The sequence below is a fragment of the Scyliorhinus canicula genome, chromosome 5 (genome assembly GCF_902713615.1).
Source record: "Scyliorhinus canicula chromosome 5, sScyCan1.1, whole genome shotgun sequence".
NCBI lineage: Eukaryota > Metazoa > Chordata > Chondrichthyes > Carcharhiniformes > Scyliorhinidae > Scyliorhinus > Scyliorhinus canicula.
Genome location: NC_052150.1, coordinates 47,181,174 through 47,199,481, shown reverse-complemented (window position 1 = coordinate 47,199,481; position 18,308 = coordinate 47,181,174). Strand labels below are relative to the sequence as shown.

The 18,308-nt window shown below is 43.0% G+C and overlaps 1 protein-coding gene across 2 annotated transcripts in view; it reads left to right on the top strand.

The window, feature by feature from the left end:
• Positions 1-16,372, top strand: part of rbm24a (RNA binding motif protein 24a) — a 35,207-nt gene extending 18,835 nt beyond the window's left edge. Inside the window, exons 2-5 of one of the 2 annotated variants that reach the window (XM_038796995.1) lie at positions 4,714-4,993; positions 5,222-5,345; positions 5,691-5,745; positions 15,054-16,372. In XM_038796995.1, coding sequence (XP_038652923.1) covers positions 4,826-4,993; positions 5,222-5,345; positions 5,691-5,745; positions 15,054-15,390 — 684 coding nt within the window. In that variant the 5' untranslated portion in view covers positions 4,714-4,825 and the 3' untranslated portion in view covers positions 15,391-16,372. Of the gene's footprint in view, positions 1-4,471; positions 4,994-5,221; positions 5,346-5,690; positions 5,746-15,053 lie in introns of those variants that run through there. The other variant, XM_038796993.1, reaches the window with a different exon arrangement.
• The last annotated feature ends 1,936 nt before the right edge of the window (positions 16,373-18,308 follow it).

Here is an 18,308-nt window from a genome sequence, read left to right as displayed (position 1 = left end):
TGTAATTGGTACAAGACATGGCTTGGCAGTGAACATTCTCTTTTGAGGAGCCAATAAACCAAGGATATTTAAACCTTGCCAAGTAAATATAAAAAACCAACCCAAGAAAGGCTGGATTTCAAGGATTAACAGGCCACACCTGGGTGTGTACGAGTACATATTTCTCCCTACTTCAACAACACCAGAGGCGCCAACCACAGAAAGGAAAAGGAACCTAGTCTTCTCCAGGAAACATGATCTGTCTGAATATTCCTAGGAGACAAGCAAGAATACCATAATATCAAAATAACAAAAGTACAAAAGAAAAATACAACAAAAATAGTTGTAATGGGAGTTTTCCTTACCCACAATGTGGACTTAGAAGGCCATACCAACCACTTCTATACCAAACGTGCCACCCTGCCGTGACACTACCCATGTACAAATAAAGTAAAGGGTACCAAAAAATGCACTTCCTCAGTATAAAAGCAAAGATTACAGCATATAAAAAACTAGGTAAATACTGCAAACCCTCATGTCATAAAACCAACTCAGCATGATTCTCGCAATATAACGAGATAACAGATGACAAACGCTTCTGCTCATATACCATACACACTTGTCAGGGTAAAAGGCAATAACACAAAATCAGCAGGTGCCAAAGACCCATCACAGTCAGAATACAGGCGGGAGATAGACAACCTAGTGGAGTGGTGCAGCGACAACAATCTATCCGTCAATGCCAGCAAAACTAAAGAGCTGGCCATTGATTTCAGGAAGCAAAGTACTGTACACACCCCTGTCAGCATCAACGGGGCCGAGGTGGAGATGGATAGCAGTTTCAAATTCCTAGGGGTACACATCTCCAAAAATCTGCCCTGGTCCACCCATGTCGACGCTACCACCAAGAAAGCACAACAGCTCCTATACTTCCTCAGGAAACCAGGAAATTCGGCATGTCCACATTAACTCTTACCAACTTTTACAGATGCACTATAGAAAGCATCCAATCTGGCTGCATCACAATCTGGTATGGCAACTGCTCGGCCCAAGACCGCAAGAAGCTTCAGAGTCGTGAACATAGCCCAGTCCATCACACGAACCTGCCTCTCATCCATTGCCGCCAACCCCTGCTGCCTGGGGAAAGCGGGCAGCATAATCAAAGACCCCTCCTACCCGGTGTACTCACTCTTCCAACTTCTCCCATCAGGCAGGAGATACAAATGTCTCAGAACACGCACAAACAGACTCAAAAACAGCTTCTTCCCAACTGTTACCAGACTCCTAAACGACCCTTTTATGGACTGACCTGATTAACACTACACCCCTGTATGCTTCACCTGATACATTTTGTACCTTGTGTTGCCCTATTATGTATTTTCTTTTATTTCCTTTTCTTTTCATGTACTTAATGATCTGTTGAGCTGCTTGCAGAAAAATACTTTTCACTGTACCTTGGTACACGTGACAATAAACAAATCCAATCCATTCAGCCATTCCCACGCTTCTCTACAAACATCATAGAATCATAGAATTTATCGCACAGAAGGAGGCCATTCGGCCCATTGGGTATGCACCGGCCCTTGGAAACAGCACCCCACTTAAGCCCACAGCTCCACCCTATGCCATTAACCTAGTTATCCCCCCCAACCAGGACGGCCACCATGGCCGCGCGTCTGAGCTCCCGCCGGGTGGTACCAGGTTGGAACCACGGCGGCGGAACTCAGCAGGAATCCGACCGGTCGACCGTGGAGAATTGCCGTAGGGGCCTCTTTCAACGGCCCCCGACATGTGCCGCGTCGACCGCGCGGGCACAACTGGCGCCGACTCTCTGGTCACCGGAGAATCGCATCCCGGCGTTGGAGCAACGTGGCGGGAATTTCCCGCATCACCGCCGATTCTCCAACCCGGCGTGGGCTTGGAGAATCCTGTCCCAAGTCTTTTGTTCCATCAGATGAAGTTCTTTTGGTTTTGATCTGGGCCTGAGCATCTGTACTCATTGAAGGTGCAAACCAACTCTACAACTGCAGGAGTAAAACTCACATTATTGCTAAGAAAACTGGACTCATAAGGTTAATTGGTCAGAAGCTATTTTGCGTCTTGATATGTTTATGTTATGTGACGCTATTCTGCCAAATTTGGCCATTTAAAAATAAAAACAGTAATTAAAGTAGTTTAAAGATTGAAAAGATGTGTTAAAAAAGGTAGACTAGGCAGTGCTCTGAGCTTGCTCCAAGGTGACGTGTAGTGAAGATCAGTAGCAAAATCAGCCATCTGTGGCAAACTCATTAATCTGGCAGTCATTACACCAGGGTGCTTAGATGATTAGCTCGCTAGTCTGGTTTACAAATGAGTTGACATTCTTCTCACTCAGTTCCGTACAATCCTGCAAGCCAACGGTTAATATATCCTGGTTGGATGAACATCAGAAACAACTTCTGAATTCTGCATGTTTTTTTCAGCCAGTTAAACTTTTCATAGAATTTAATTTCATAGAATTTACAGTGCAGAAGGAGGCCATTCGGCCCATCGAGTCTGCACTGGCTCTTGGAAAGAGCACCCTACCCAAGGTCAACACCTCCACCCCATCCCCATAACCCAGCAACCCCACCCAACACTAAGGGCAATTTTGGACACTAAGGGCAATTTATCGTGGCCAATCCACTTAACCTCCACATCTTTGGACTGTGGGAGGAAACCGGAGCACCCGGAGGAAACCCACGCACACACGGGGAGGATGTGCAGACTCCGCACAAACAGTGACTCAAGCCAGAATCGAACCTGGGACCCTGGAGCTGTGAAGCAATTGTGCTATCCACAATGCTGCCATGCTGTACTCGTGTACATTATTGGGGGTCATAAATTGGTGGAATATGTTCCTACAGTACATGGAGAAAGTGTGGGCTGCTTAATGGACCAAACAGAACCATAACATGCAGGCGTACAGTTCTTAGTTGATTGTTTTGTAGCTTCTTAAACAATGTCAGACACCTGGCTTATCAAAATGAATTAATTCCATTTAGTGGAAGTATCTGTTCCAATTACTATTAATTATCTGCTCTTTCAGCCATTTCATTGTAGCAGTACCATTGTTATTGTAGCAAAATACGTACTTCAATGCTATATTTATTTTATAATTTACTCAATCAAAACAGCATTAATCAAGTCATAAATCACCTTACTCCTGAATCTCTACTAACTTAGATGGGTAGGCCTGTTTTTGTTTAAATTTCGCAAACAAATTTCTCCCATTCCCTTTCTGAAAGCATTGACTACTTAACTGGTCACAATCTAAACATGTGCCTTGGACTCTCAGATACGTTATCCAGGCTCAAAGTCCTAACATATCTACATCCAATGCTCACTCCATCCACTTAAGTAGTGCCCAATGAATTGTATTCTGGATCATAAACCAGAGCCAATCTTCACAGCCTTAACGTAGGAAGGACAACTGTAGTCCTGATAGCCAGTGTAATGGTCATCCCTGGCCATGGGATGCCAATAGGTCTGTTTTGATTATTTCCATGTATCTTCCATCTCATGTAACACTTCATGTAGGTCTATTCATTCCTCTATTCTTCAATATCCTGGATCAGGATGAGCAACAAAGTGGGCGGTGCTGTAACGATCTTTATTAGAGTCGCAAGTAGGCTTACATTAACATTGCAATGAAGTGACTGTGAAAACCCCACACTCAGGTGCCTGTTAGGGTACACAGGAGGATTCAGAATGTCCAATTCGCCCAACAGCAAGTCTTTTGGGACTTGTGGGAGGAAACTGGAGCATGCGGAGGAAACTCACGCAGACAGGAGGGGGGGACGTGCAGACTCGGCACAGACAGTGACCCAAGCCGGGAATCAAACCTGGGACCCTGGCGCTGTGATGCAAAAGTGCTAACCACTCTGCTACCGTGTCATACTGTACCATGTCACCTGTTTGGCATATATTTTGCCTTCATCACCCAACAAGCCTTCTCAAACAACGCATAATAAGAGTGCAACTTGACCACTGACTCATTTTGTGTTTCGTTTTAAGTTCACTCGCAGTTCTCACTTTCGACATTGAGCCCAACTCCTGTGCGGGCTAAACAGGAGAGGTTGTTTCGGTCCCGCTTCCCTTGCCCATTCCACCCAGCTGTTAAAGGGGGGGGGGGGGGGCGGAATGCGCGGTTCAGAAGGACAGAGAGAGGGGTCGCCTCTGTTGAGTTCACAGTCCTTTGACCGCGAGCACCCCCCGCCGCAAGCCAACTGAACCCTTCAGCAGGGTGGGCGCGGAGGAGGGGGCGGGGCTCGGCGGCCGACACGAACAATGGGCAATTATTATGGGCGTGGCCTCGCGTCCACAGGTTTGTCCCGGCGAGGGAGGCAAGGGGGCGGGGCCATAGAACGGGGCGTGGCCAGGGTGTGGGCGGGGGCAGGGGGCGGGGCCAGGCGGCGGGTGGGGGAGGGGAGGGGGCAATGACAGGAGCAGCCGGGCCGGCAGCGGGCATTTAAAGCGCCCGGGCAGCGGGCAAAGGGGCTGGAAAAGAGCGGGTCGCGCGCGAACGTTAACGGGGAGCGCAATCGACAAAGCGAATTTGCGTTTTGTTTTAATTTAATTTATTTTATTTAAAGTATATATATATATACACATACAAATCTACCTCGGAGAGCAGCCGGCACGGTTAATGTATTGATGTGTTAATTGATCAGAAGTCAGCTCTTATTCAGGGTGCAGCCTGTGTGTTGACTGCAGACAGCCCGGCCGGCAGCGCCTGCCGTGAGGAAGCCACCGCCAGCGGCAGCAGCCTGAGCCAGCCGGCTCCCCCGGGGAGAGGGAGGAGGAGGAGGAGGGGGGCGCCAGGAAGATGCACACCACCCAGAAGGACACCACCTTCACCAAGATCTTCGTGGGCGGGCTGCCCTACCACACCACGGACGCGTCGCTGCGCAAGTACTTCGAGGTGTTCGGCGACATCGAGGAAGCGGTGGTCATCACCGACCGGCAGACGGGCAAATCGCGCGGCTACGGCTTTGTAAGTAAGAGCGGGGGAGGGATTGAGGGTTGGGGGGGGGGGGGGGCTCGGCAGCATCGGCCGGGCGCTGGGGGGGGGGGGGGCAGAATAATTGATAGTTGAATGGTGAGTTCCCACATGGCTGTTTTGTTTTAACTGATGCCCGGGTTGTGTGCCGGCTTTTCTTTTCTTTCCCCTTCCCTTCTCCCTCCTCCTGTATTTTCTCCTCACGCCCCTGGGCTTTCACAGGTGACCATGGCTGACCGGGCGGCGGCGGAGCGGGCATGCAAAGATCCCAACCCCATCATCGACGGCAGAAAAGCCAACGTCAACCTGGCTTACCTGGGGGCCAAACCTCGCATCATGCAACCAGGTGAGTGAGTGTGCGAGCCACCCGAGCTCAAGATGACACCCCCCCCCCCCCCCCCCCCCGCCGCCGCATCATCCTAACCCCAGTCTATCTCCAAACCCAATTGAAAAATATACAATAAATAACACATCCACTTAAAAAGAAGAAAGGCGTCAGAAAGGACAGGGTGGGTGGAAGGGGAGATTGAGGTTCGGAAGTGGATGTGGGCATTGCCATGTGTCTCACAGTGGCTGGCCAAAGTGATGCTGTGCAGTTGGGACGCGCGGTGTGTGTGTGTTGTGTCAGGTTGTGTTCTTGTGTTTGCTCCTCTTTCCATTTCTAACCTTGACTCTTGGACTGTCTCGGCAGGTTTCGCTTTCGGAGTGCAGCAGATTCACCCTGCTTTCGTTCCCAGGCCATACGGGTAAGTGCCGCCGTACTCCTACCAACAACAGTTCATAACCGCTTTCCGCTCTCCACTTTAAAGGCAGATGCATTTCTACTGTTAACGCCGTCCGACCTCTCCGGGCTGCAGTTAAGAAAACTGCTTCTCCACCTTATCCTTTAGACCAAAAGAAGCTTGAGAGTGATTCTGTGTCTGTTGCGCTAACTATCTATCGTAGGCTGTCGTTTTAACACCCATAGTCAATGACTAACATAAACCTTTGGAGAATGAAAAAAAATCTACTGTGCTGTGCAATCTCCCAATGAGTCAAGTTCTGAAAGCGAATCCGTTCATTCAACCGACCACCCAGATAAAATACTATTTGGTGCTGTACAATGGTGTTATTTACTTATTTTAACAAATCGACTTTGTGCCCCCTTTTGGCTTGACTCAATTCTATGTATTTCTTTCTGATCTGACAGGGGTCGTTTACAGTTAAGATAACATGATGATGAGAGAAGGATTTGATGATATGAGGTGGAATAGTTACCGAATGAGCAGATCTTAAACTGTAACCAGTAAACTCAAAACACACAAACAAGCTAAAATGGTGATTAACTGTTGCATGTATGTTATTTCTTTAGAGTGTACTAGAGTTGCGTGTGCTTTTTACTTGTAATGAAGTGGTGTTTAGCGCTAAACAAGCAAACTGCGTGCTTTTTAATGAAGAGAGCTGTAGTGAGGACTTTTCTGAGATTTTCTTTGTTCAAGAGTGTTGATTTGTTTTGCCATTTGGGAGCAAGGGGTCCCACTTTATTTTGCTTTGTTGCTGTAGCCTGATTTCCAGTTTAACCATTCAGTTTCTGGGTTGTAGTGAGTGCTAAATTCTGTGTGACTTTATTTTTTGATTACCAAATCAACTCATCGCGTGCATGTTGCGATGTTTATTTATTTTGGTTTGGTGGTTGTTGTTTTTTAAATTGTTTAACACTAGTGCTTCCATTCTATGTTCAATGAAGTCATGGGTACAGGACTAAATGATTATCAAAACAGCATCGTGACTTCAGAGTGCTACCTTTTCTCAAGACGTTTTTGTGTGGCGTGCCCATCCAGTGTTGGGGTTGGGTACCATGTCATGGTAGAGTTAGGCAGGAAGAGATTTGCCTGAACATTAATACACTTAGCCACATCGTGAGCTTTGCCCTATAGCTCAGTCCGTTTTAAAGATTGTGCTCTCACATGCTGTTAAATCCAGATTTTTAAAAGCCCTGTAGTAATTTTGTTTCGGCACATTGTCTTGGATGTGTCAATTTAAAGCTGAAAACAATGTGTAGGGAGGGAAAGCATTATTGTAAGACATTTTCTCCTTTTACAAATCATTGTTGCTCGACTTGTGTGTCACAGTCATGTATTTTAAACGGGAGTTCAGAAATTGCAGAAAATAGGGACAACTACACGTCCCATAGTAAACTGGAGGCTCCACGGTGTACGTTTAAAATAGGTGTGCACACAAAGTTTCAGTCTGCTAATCTGTTTTTTTCTCTATGAATAAATGATGATACACAACAATAAACTTAATAAATAATGAATGTGCCATGCAATAATGCAGGTGGAAAATACCAAGTCGTTCTAAGTTTTGAAAGGCAGCATAATTATTTCATTGTACTGGGTAATTTGAAGGATTCATCTGATTTTTATAATTGCAGACCTAGGTTAATACTCACAACCTTTCTGTGAACTTGCCTGTCCAAATCAGCCCCATTTGCAACAATTATTTTACTAAAGCACTTGATCCGGTATAATCTAAGATATTTCAAAACCCTATTATCCCAGGATTGTTTTTGTTGACAGTATCTTGAGGCTGTAAAAATGGAAAACCTTTTACATTAAGATATTTAACATAGATTACAAATCAGACACTTTTTTGATCAAAACCCTTGTGGACTGCATAGGAAAAGTGGCTCATTTCGCCTTATACAGACATTCCTTCTCTTTAATAGACCCCTTTAGCAGGAGATTAAAAATAGAGCGGGGAGTCATACAGCAGCCTGTCTTGTCACTCATCCAGCATGAAATGGCACGGGCTGGGGAGTGTGCTAACAGTTCCCATGAGTTTAAAAGAGAATGACCCTTGGGAGCTCAGGTTTCACGTTCCAGCACCTGTTTGGTTTTTTGTGGATTTCAACCAGAAGCCCAGCAAACCGCCCCCCCCCCCCCCCCCCCCCCCCCCCCCTCCACCAACCCGCCAACACATACACACATAAATAAGTTTAAGAGAATGTGATGAAGTAGACATTTTATATACTGGTAACTGAACACAGCAACAATCAATTTCAAAATTTCTATCCAATTTTAGTTTGTGTAAAGGATATAGCAACATGGGAGAAAGTGTGAAAAATATTTGCAGGAAAAATACCTGCTCTGAGAGGTTGTAAGTGTCAGGAAAGGCTGAACAGGCAGTGCAAGCTAGTTAAGCACATGAGTGAGAAAGGAATAGAAGCATATGATAACAGAGTTGAGGCGAAGTAAGTGAGAGTGAGAGGAGGCTTGTGTGGAGCATGAATAGTAGCTGGGCTGAATGGCCTATTTCTGTGCTATTAGTTCCCTGTATAGACACATGAAAAGTAACATTTTAATAAATATGCCTTAACCTACAATTAGGTGAATTGCTAACATGGTATAATTTGAGGCAATATGTTTGCATATTTCTCAGAAATTCTGAACTGCAAATCTGTTATTAATTTAAAGTAATAAACTTTGTAAAACTCTGGTAACTGCTGGATTATGATACAGAGCACTCTGAGATGTATAGGACACAATAAAAACATGTTTAAAAGTTTGATTGGGGAGGGGTCTTATGATATCACTTCCTTTACATTTCACAAAAAAAAGTGCTTCCTTATCTGTTTCCTTTCACAACGGGTATGTATTTCTTTAACTACTCACCGATATTTGTTGCAGTTTTTCTACATGGTACTAGGTAGCATGTTTTGCCAGTATGGCTGGTTAGAAATTTCTATGGCTGATTACTTTTAATGAATTTGTTTTCTCCTAACCAACTGCAAATATTACGGAGAAGATGTGGTGGTCGGGAGAGGGGTGGGGGGGAACATAATTCTCATAAGCGGTATGCCTAATTTTAGCATATATTTTAACTAGCCTATTTCAGTTGTTTACGGGAGTAATGAGCTTGTGCCCCCCGCTGATCAGCAATTAGAGCATGCTAACCTTGGAAAACGTCATATAAGCACATCAGAGGCCATTTGGCCCATTCATTGTTTACTCTCAATAGAAGCCTCGTGACTAAGTTCAGAATATGAGGACATAGGGGACAAGTAGCACAATAGATAACAAGCAAGCTACAAAGCAGAGTAGTGATTAAAGGTAGTTACTCAGACTGACAAAAGGTGGGACAAAAGGTTCCACAGGGATTAGTGGTGGGGGTCACTGTTGTTCACCCATTTACATCAACAGTTTAGACTCGGAAATTGGAAGTGCAATTTCAAAGTTTGTGGATGACACCAAATTGAGGGGTGTGGCTATTATAGAGAACTGCAACAAAATACAGGAAGACATGAATAAACCTGTGGAATGGGTATGTCACTGGGAATGAATTTCACTTTAGATAAGTGTGAGATGCTGTATTTTGGTAGGAAGAATAAGGAGGCCACCACTCCTTAGAAAATAAGCATCTAAATAGGGTAGAGGTGCAGAGAGATCATGGCTGCAGATATCCAAATCGCTGAAAGTAAGGACAAAACTGAACTGGCCATTAAAAGAAAGCTAGCAAAGCATTGGAGTTCATTTCTAGAGGGATAGACTGAAAATCTGAGAAGTTATGCTAAACTTGTATAGAATCTTGGTTAGACTATAATTGGGAAGACTGAACAATTTGGGCCAATTTATAAAACTGGTATAGAGGTACCAGAAAATATGCAAAAAAAAACATAGAACGATACCAGAACTGAGAGGCTGGGGGCTTTTTTCTCTTAAAAAAAAAAAGATGGAGGGAGGTCTTGAAGAATATGAGAGATTTCGATGTACATTTCCATTTACAGGGAAGACCAGAACTAGGGGTCATAAATATAAGAAATTCACTGATAAATTCAATAGGGAATGTGGAAGAAACCTCTTTACTCAGAAAGTGGTTAGAATGTGGAATTTGTGGAATACCACAAAGAGTCGTTGAATGGCATAGATCATTTAAGTGGAAGCTGGATAAACATATGAGGGAGGAAATAATAGATGAATATGTTGATAAGGTTAGATGAAGGAAACTCGCTTGGAACATAAGCACTGCATGACTTCTTGGACCCAGATTCTGTGCTGTAAATGCAATGTACTTACCGATAGATACTACTGGATTTGATTTTGAGCTGCTTCCTGGTATTCATATTAGTGTTGTTGATGATGTGACTCCCTGTAGTTGGGAAGACTCCAAATAGCTGGCTCAAGGGCCAAAAAATGCTTTAAATGAAATAGCTCAATTCCATCGTTGCGGCTAAGATCAATGGGAATTTGGTAGCAGATGAAATAAGAGCCGGAATTCTCCAGCTATTAGGATTCTCTTTTCCTGCTATCAGTGCACCTCGCCCATGGGTTAACAGTGGCATGGGATGGCTTCAATGGAAAATCCCATTGACATACGGCAGGAAGTGGGAATCCCACTGCCAGCGAATGGCGTATCGCCAAGTAACATGCGGCCAGAGGACCGGATAATCCTGCCCAAGATATTTTAATTAATTTAAACGGATTGTATGTGGGCAGCCTATTTAGTAAATATACAAATTTAATTTACACAGCATTAGCAAAATAAACCATCCCCAGATGCTTCAGAGAGATAGTGAGGTTGAGCAATTCAGTGAAGGAATTCCAGTATGACATAGAGAACTGAAGGCATGGCCAGAAAGCTTAATGTGATGGAAAATAGGGATAAGCAATAGATCAGAATTCAAGAGGACAGAGATCTCAGAGTGTTTTAGGGATAGAGGAGATTATAAAGCTATGGTGGCCTGAGACCTCAGAGGATTTTTAAAGCCAAGATGAGGCTTTTAAAATCCAGGTGTTGCTGGACCGGGAATGTGAGGGAGAACAGAGGTGGTGGATGTTTTGACAAGCTCAGGCTAGCAGAGGGTGCTACTTCTACTATCAAACTGCAGGAAATTAATAATGTGACAGGGTTAGACTGGGAGATATGTTTTCTTTTTAAAAATATTTTGCCCCCCCCCCCCCCCCCCCCCCCCCCCCCCCCCCCCCCCGCCCCCGCTGCTTTGCTGTTCGAAATGATAAAGTGTATCCATAACTTATTAGGGATCATTGTGGCGGGATGCAGGAGAAGTCCAGCTGAGAAAGAAGGGTTTGAAGAAGGAGATTAATTCTTTTAGATCAATTTGTCCTCTATCATACAGAAATTCTGAAAGGTGAAGATCTGACCACTGTGTCCAAAGAGATTGTAACTCATTTGTTGTTGCTTAAAGCAATAATCAGTGTTTAGTTAGTTAGCGAAATATTGAGAACCAGCAGAATTCCAATGTTCACAGAAGTTGACCGCAGTCACCATCAATTATGGGTAGATAATTGCACATGTTGTAAGATTGACTTGGTGGAGCAATGCTTGCTCCAGACACCAGGGGCAGCCTTTTTCCTACAGGCTTCTGAACCTAACTGTCAAGCTGAAATGTGGGTCAGATCCCTCCCACCAGGTGGGAAACAGTCACTGTGTGATTTTCCTTGGAAGGGTGAGGGGGGGAGTGCAGAATTAATGGCCAGGGGCCGGGTAGGTCATCAAACTAAGGGTGGTGGACAAGGATTCAAAGATGGGAGGCTAGGCAGTGGCCTTCCAGCTTGAAAGCAGGAGCAGGATGTCCTGGAAAGTCAGAGAGAAGCTGCTTCAAAATGGAGGCACCCACTGTCCAACATCTTTAAATTTAAATTAAATTAAATATTCACCGTTGTAGCCAAGTCATCACTATGTGTGCTGCTGCAGCACCCAGGCAGACAGGAAGGCCTCTAAGCTGTGCCTTCAGTTCTCTAGGTTGGCTCCCGCAACCCTCGGGGGTGCCTGGAGGCCAACTGGAAAATCCCAGTCAGGTTTAATAGGCTGTTCACGGCCTTAATCGGAAACCATCACTTGTGGCCCGCACACCTCCCCCACCCCCCCTCCAATAAGCCCCCAAATCACATCTGCACAAAATATGGCCCAGGGGCGGGATGGAACGTGTGAACCGGCATGCAGGCCAGTGATGCTAATTTTAGCATCAGCCCTCTTCTAATCTCTATCGTGTGATGGTAGTCCTTTATAAAGCAAGGGTATCATTTAGCGATGGACCAATTTGTTTCTCTCACAGTAACTATAGGTAAGGGGTTGAATTCCAGCACTGGCATCCTCTTTATTCATGAACGAGATGTGGACATTACTTGCAAGACCAGTATTTTACGTCCATACCTAAATACCTTTGAGAATGAACTACCTTTTTTTGTAGCAATTGAGTAGCTTGCTGGGCCATTTCAGAAGGCAGTTAAGAATCAACCACATTGTTGTGATCTGGCATAGGCCAGATAAGATAGTGGCAGCATATTTTCTTCCCTAAAGAACTGAATAGCCTTTTCTGGCAATTTGGTATTTTCATGGTCACCATTATTGATGCCAGCTTTCCTTATTCCATATTTTATTCAATAAATTGAACTTAAATTACCCACCCACTAATGTTGGATTTGACTCCTACCTCCATGTCATTAATCCAGGCCTCTGGATTAATAGTCCAGTAACATAACCATTGTGCTACTGTACCCTCAATTTGAACACTTCTGTCATCATTAAGATGACATGCTAAGAAAGATATTGCATTCTATCTGGAGTCAGAGGGGAAGAAAAAATTGCCCACAACCTGCCCCGTGTGACATATACATTCCATCTTTTGACTGCCATTGATGTAACCTTAGACAACCTTCAGTTCAGACTGTACCTTCCTATTCTTCGATCAAGTATGGTAAAAGATAGCAGTGATCAGTAAACAGCAAAAATCTGTTTTCATCCAATACATGCAGGTGGATTTATAAGATTTAATTTTGTTTACCTCTACAACGTGAAGGTATCTTTAAATCCAGTTTTGTTATTCAAGCTGTGTAACCTTCACATTGAGCAGATTGCAAGCCATATGTTTAACAAGTTAATATTCAGTGTGCATATTTATGTACACTTCATGTTAAGTGGAAGATTAAAGTGTCTGACTTAATAGATGATGGACATGGTTCATTGGTCTTCATTTCTAAATTGGGTTCCTGAAGTCTATTTAGAATGTCTCACACCACAGAAGTTCAATTGCTGCAATTATGGACAAAATGAAAGATCACTTAAAATTAAGGGAAATTTTACTTAACTGGAATGAGGCTCTCGTACTTCAGGTTGTAGGGGGAAATGATAATACTATTGTGCTTTGCTGCATTGAGATTTGCCAAATAAGTTGTTGGTCAAGAATTGTAGGAATAATCAAAATAAATAGATTTCTGTTTATAATTTTTAGTATTTTTATTATTCCTGTCATAGTCATTATATCCGTCAGTTGGAAAATGGCATTCAGACTTTCAGTTGATAATTGTTGTCAAAATCCCACAGCATCTTTATTCACATCGATTCTGGGCATTCATCTGTTCTTTCTAAAGCCAACCTTTTACACTCCTTGATTTTTTTTTTCTTTGGCTTTTTATTGCACGTATAATGCAATGAACTGTCGAATGATTCATTTTGAAGCAAGAAGGAAATCGCTTCTTCCAATATCCTAATACCTGAAAATCGATAATAGCAGCTGTACTGAATTCAACTCACCAGCTAACTCCCAATCATCTTTTCAGCTTATCCACATTTAGCAACAATCTGGAGTTGTCTTTCAAGAGTAAAACAGGACAGTTTGCTTGTACCATCATCTTCTACCAAACTGCTAAACAGCATGACCGAAATAAGCTATAATTAACTGTTGCCACAGGTGTCGCAACATATCAACTAATATGAGATGAGTTTCTCAAAGTCTTTATCTAGCTGCTTGGTGACCAAACCTGCAGGTTTCAATGTTTAGTTCACACTGATATCTAATAACTCGAGGGAGAAAAGCCTGAACTAATGTGATCACCTTCTACTAACTGATCTGGAATTTACATAGTCACTGGCTGAAGAAGAACACGCAGAATTACCGGGCTGGTTAAGTACCTGACTGGACACTGTCATTTAAGCAGTGCAATCCATAGATTGTAGAACATATCAAAAATCTTTTCTTTAAAGCTAGATCATCTGTATTGTCTTTTTAAAAAAAAAACATACTTTTTCACTAGTCTCTACAGCCAACGTTCTCCCCTTCGCTGTGTGGCACGTTTTCCTTTCACTCAATCTCTTTGTCTTTTAGCGTCTTTTTTCTTTTGCATGTCATTAGGCGGATCATTGCAAGCCAGATGATGGGGTCCAGGTCTATATATTTTCGTTTTGTTCAAGGACTTCTTCCTGTGACCTTTTCCTAGAAAGTAATGCAATGCACACGTACTGGGCTTCAGTGCTGTGATCTTAATGGTGTCTGTTGGGCCTCTTCTGGAGCCTCGTTGGTGTCGAGTGAGAGCATCACTAGATTTCACATGTAGAGTGATCTTGCCGTGTGACATTTGTTTATCACCATGTGGCCTTTGTTTGGTACTTTTACTTTTTTTCTTTTATTTTGTTTTTTGCCTGTGTTTTACTTTAATTAGGGTGATGGGGTTGTGGATCTGTGATATGATATTAATGAGTGCCGAGACTGCATAGCAACACATAGGGTTGCCATGATATATTTGTAATTACTGCAACCAAAAATATCAACAGACGTTGCCCTGCAAAATGTGGAATATTGTCAAAAACATTCAAACCACTTTGAATTTTCAGAAGCCAAGACTAAAAGACTGGTACCCAGTGAAACCTGTTGAAATGTTTGAAATTTTCTATGCATTATCACTGATTTCGACTTGTGCAACTAGAATAGAATCCTATCTCTTATGATTAACTGCTAATTTAGTTATAAATGTAAAATTGCAAAATGTCAAAACTTGTTTTTTGATATCTAACATTATTTGATGCACAAGTGCTTTCTTTCACTTGTTCAAGTTACAAATCATACTGTATCGAGTTGGCCAAAATTTTTTGTAAAATACATTATACTTGTAAAGGCCCTTGGGCATTCAAAGGTTATACTATGGATTCATTAAGCCTTCCCTTATTGTGGCAACCCTATATGCACAATAACAACTAGAACCTTAAAGACTGCACAGATCGAGTCAAAAGTAGTGCCGGCTGTTTCTTTACTGGTATTTTCTTCTTTCTCTTCCCACAGGATCCCCACTCATTATGTCTACCCGCAGGCCTTTATGCAACCTGGAGTCGTCATCCCACATGTCCAACCTGCAGCCGCCGCGACCCCTTACATTGACTACACAGGAACTGCCTACGCGCAGTACTCTGCAGCCACAGCAGCAGCAGCTGCTGCCTATGAGCAGTATCCATTCGCCGCCTCCCCCGCTGCTGCGGCAGCGGCTGCTGGTTATGTCACCGCCGCCGGGTACAGCTACGCGGTGCAGCAGCCCATGCCCAGTGCCGCCCCTGGGGCTGCTGCTGCCGCAGCCTTCAGCCAGTACCAGCCGCAGCAGCTGCAGACTGACCGCCTGCAATAGCAGTGGGACATTTAAAAATAAAACTAAAAGTGCACACTACTTTTAGAATCAGGAGAGCAACCATATATTCCAGAACTCCCCAACTAGTTACAACTACAGCACACAACAAAAATGGACATGGGGGCGGGGGATAAAAAAGTGTACTACTTTCTGATTGCGAGGAAAAATATTTTTGCAGCTTTTGATTACTACAAACAATTGTGTTATATACTGTCGTAGCACAAGAAGATGGAATAGCAGAAAATGCTTTTTTTGTTTACGATCAAGAAAAACTTTAAAGATGCAAGTCCAAAGCCTTCAACCAGCCTGCAATGTTCATGTATTAACAACGGGACATAACGTAGTATAATTGTCCTGTGCAAACCATTTCTTCATCAGGGAAAATGCTGCAATACTTTCAGCGTGTAACTGCAGGAGCTGCATGCAATAACATTGCGACATGCAATAAGAATAATTTAAAAATAAATGAAATGTGCACATCAGGGGGTTTGTGAGATACAGAGACAATTCTACATTATAGTAATGACTACCGTTTCAATTTCAAAGCACTGAATGTCATACTCCTTTTTTTTTAACTCTGACCTATGCAAAGTATTTGAGATATTTGAAGTCTCTCTCGGGCATCGAACAATCAAAGTATATGACCATGTGGCATGATGGACAGACACCAACGTTATTTATTTTTAAAAATATATTCTTCCCTTCTATGCATGAATGGAACTCTGAGCAAGTGATCTAGATTTAATGGACAGAACAGCTGTGCGGACAATTAATAAGGTAGACAGTTCTGGAAATACACATCACTTGTGCGTGTTTGATGACCTGTCACATTTTAATCCCCCCCGTCCTGTTTTACTTTTCGGGAAACTTTAACTGCTGCTGTCAGCACTTTGGATTCTGAAATCGGATCAGCCCCTAACAATAACAGTCTCCTCTTTCTGTTTTATTGCATCTGTCCATGGTCATTGATTGAAAGCAAAAAGGAAAAAAAAATAGTGAATTTTATTAGGTTGAAACTGTGCCTTATAAAAATATTGTAATACTATTTTAAAATTATTTATTGTAAATGTTTTTACAATCTGCGCACTATAGGAGGGGACATAAGTGCGAAACTGTATATGTATTCAGCTCATTGCAATAAATTATAAAGTAGGTATTAGTTTAGAATGTTAGACCATATCAATCTTCAAAATGTTGACTCCAGTTTATTTAAGATATTTCTATGACGCACTATTCAGTGGTATTGTTACCTTGACAGTTGTCAATTTTAGGATATTAAATATTTACTCGAGGGTTTTTTTTTGTAATGTTATAAGCTGTACACAGAAAGACCTCTGACTTTAGGAGTTTAGAAATGTCTAACTTTTGGATTTATGTTGAAATATTTTAAACGATTAATTCTGCCTGGTAGAAAGTTGTAACTGCTGCTCTGTAGCCTGTTTCGGATTCTCAATTGCTTGCTGACTTAAGTGTTTTTATTCTTATGTATGCTGCAAACAGGTGAATATTCTAAATGTAGATTTTTTTATACTTGAAAAAAAAATCTAAGATTTTCTTACAAGGGAAAGACAACCGAGCATTTTGAAGACATTTTTCATGTTGCTGGACAAGTTTAATTATTCAGGCAATGGTAGCTAGTATTCTACAAAATTTCATCTTCAATACATACTGTTGCTACCATGTTTCTATAACCATGTAAACTGCTTTATAATATATCAACATTCACCTCTACTAAATACATTCAAAATAAAAAAAGAATAAAAACTTGGATTTCATGGTATTTGTTTCACTGATAGAACAAGAACAAAGAAAATTACAGCACAGGAACAGGCCCTTCGGCCCTCCCAGCCTGCGCCGATCCAGATCCTTTATCTAAATTTTCTGTCTCCAATTTTCCAAGGTCTACTTCCCTCTGTTCCCGCCCATTCATATACCTGTCTAGATGCTTCTTAAATGCTGCTATCGTGCCCGCCTCTACCACCTCCGCTGGTAAAGCGTCCCAGGCACCCACCACCCTCTGCGTAAAAAAACTTTCCACGCACATCTCCCTTAAACTTTCCCCCTCTCACTTTGAAATCGTGACCCCTTGTAACTGACACCCCCACTCTTGGGAAAAGCTTGTTGCTATCCACCCTGTCCATACCTATCATAATTTTGTAGACCTCAATCAGGTCCCCGTTCAACCTCCGTCTTTCCAACGCAAACAATCCTAATCTACTCGACCTTTATTCATAGCTAGCACCTTCCATACCAGGCAACATCCTGGTGAACCTCCTCTGCACCCTCTCCAAGGCATCCACATCCTTCTGGTAATGTGGCGACCAGAACTGCACGCAGTATTCCAAATGTGGCCGAACCAAAGTCCTATACAACTGTAACATGACCTGCCAACTCTTGTACTCAATACCCCGTCCGATGAAGGCAAGCATGCTGTATGCCTTCTTGACCACTCTATCAACCTGCGTTGCCACCTTCAGGGTACAATGGACCTGAACTCCCAGATCTCTCTGCACATCAATTTTCCCCAAGACCCTTCCATTGACCATATAGTCCGTTCTTGAATTTGATCTTCCAAAATGCATCACCTCGCATTTGCCTGGATTGAACTCCATCTGCCATTTCTCTGCCCAACTCTCCAATCTATCTATATTTTGTTGTATTCTCTGACAGTCCTCCTCGCTATCTGCAACTCCACCAATCTTAGTATCATCTGCAAACTTGCTAATCAGACCACCTATACCTTCCTCCAGGTCATTTATGTAGATCACAAACAACAGTGGTCCGAGCACGGATCCCTGTGGAACACCACTAGTCACCCTTCTCCATTTTGAGACACTCCCACCACTACTGTCTGTCTCCTGTTGCCCAGCCAGTTCTTTATCCATCTAGCTAGTACACCCTGAACCCCATACGACTTC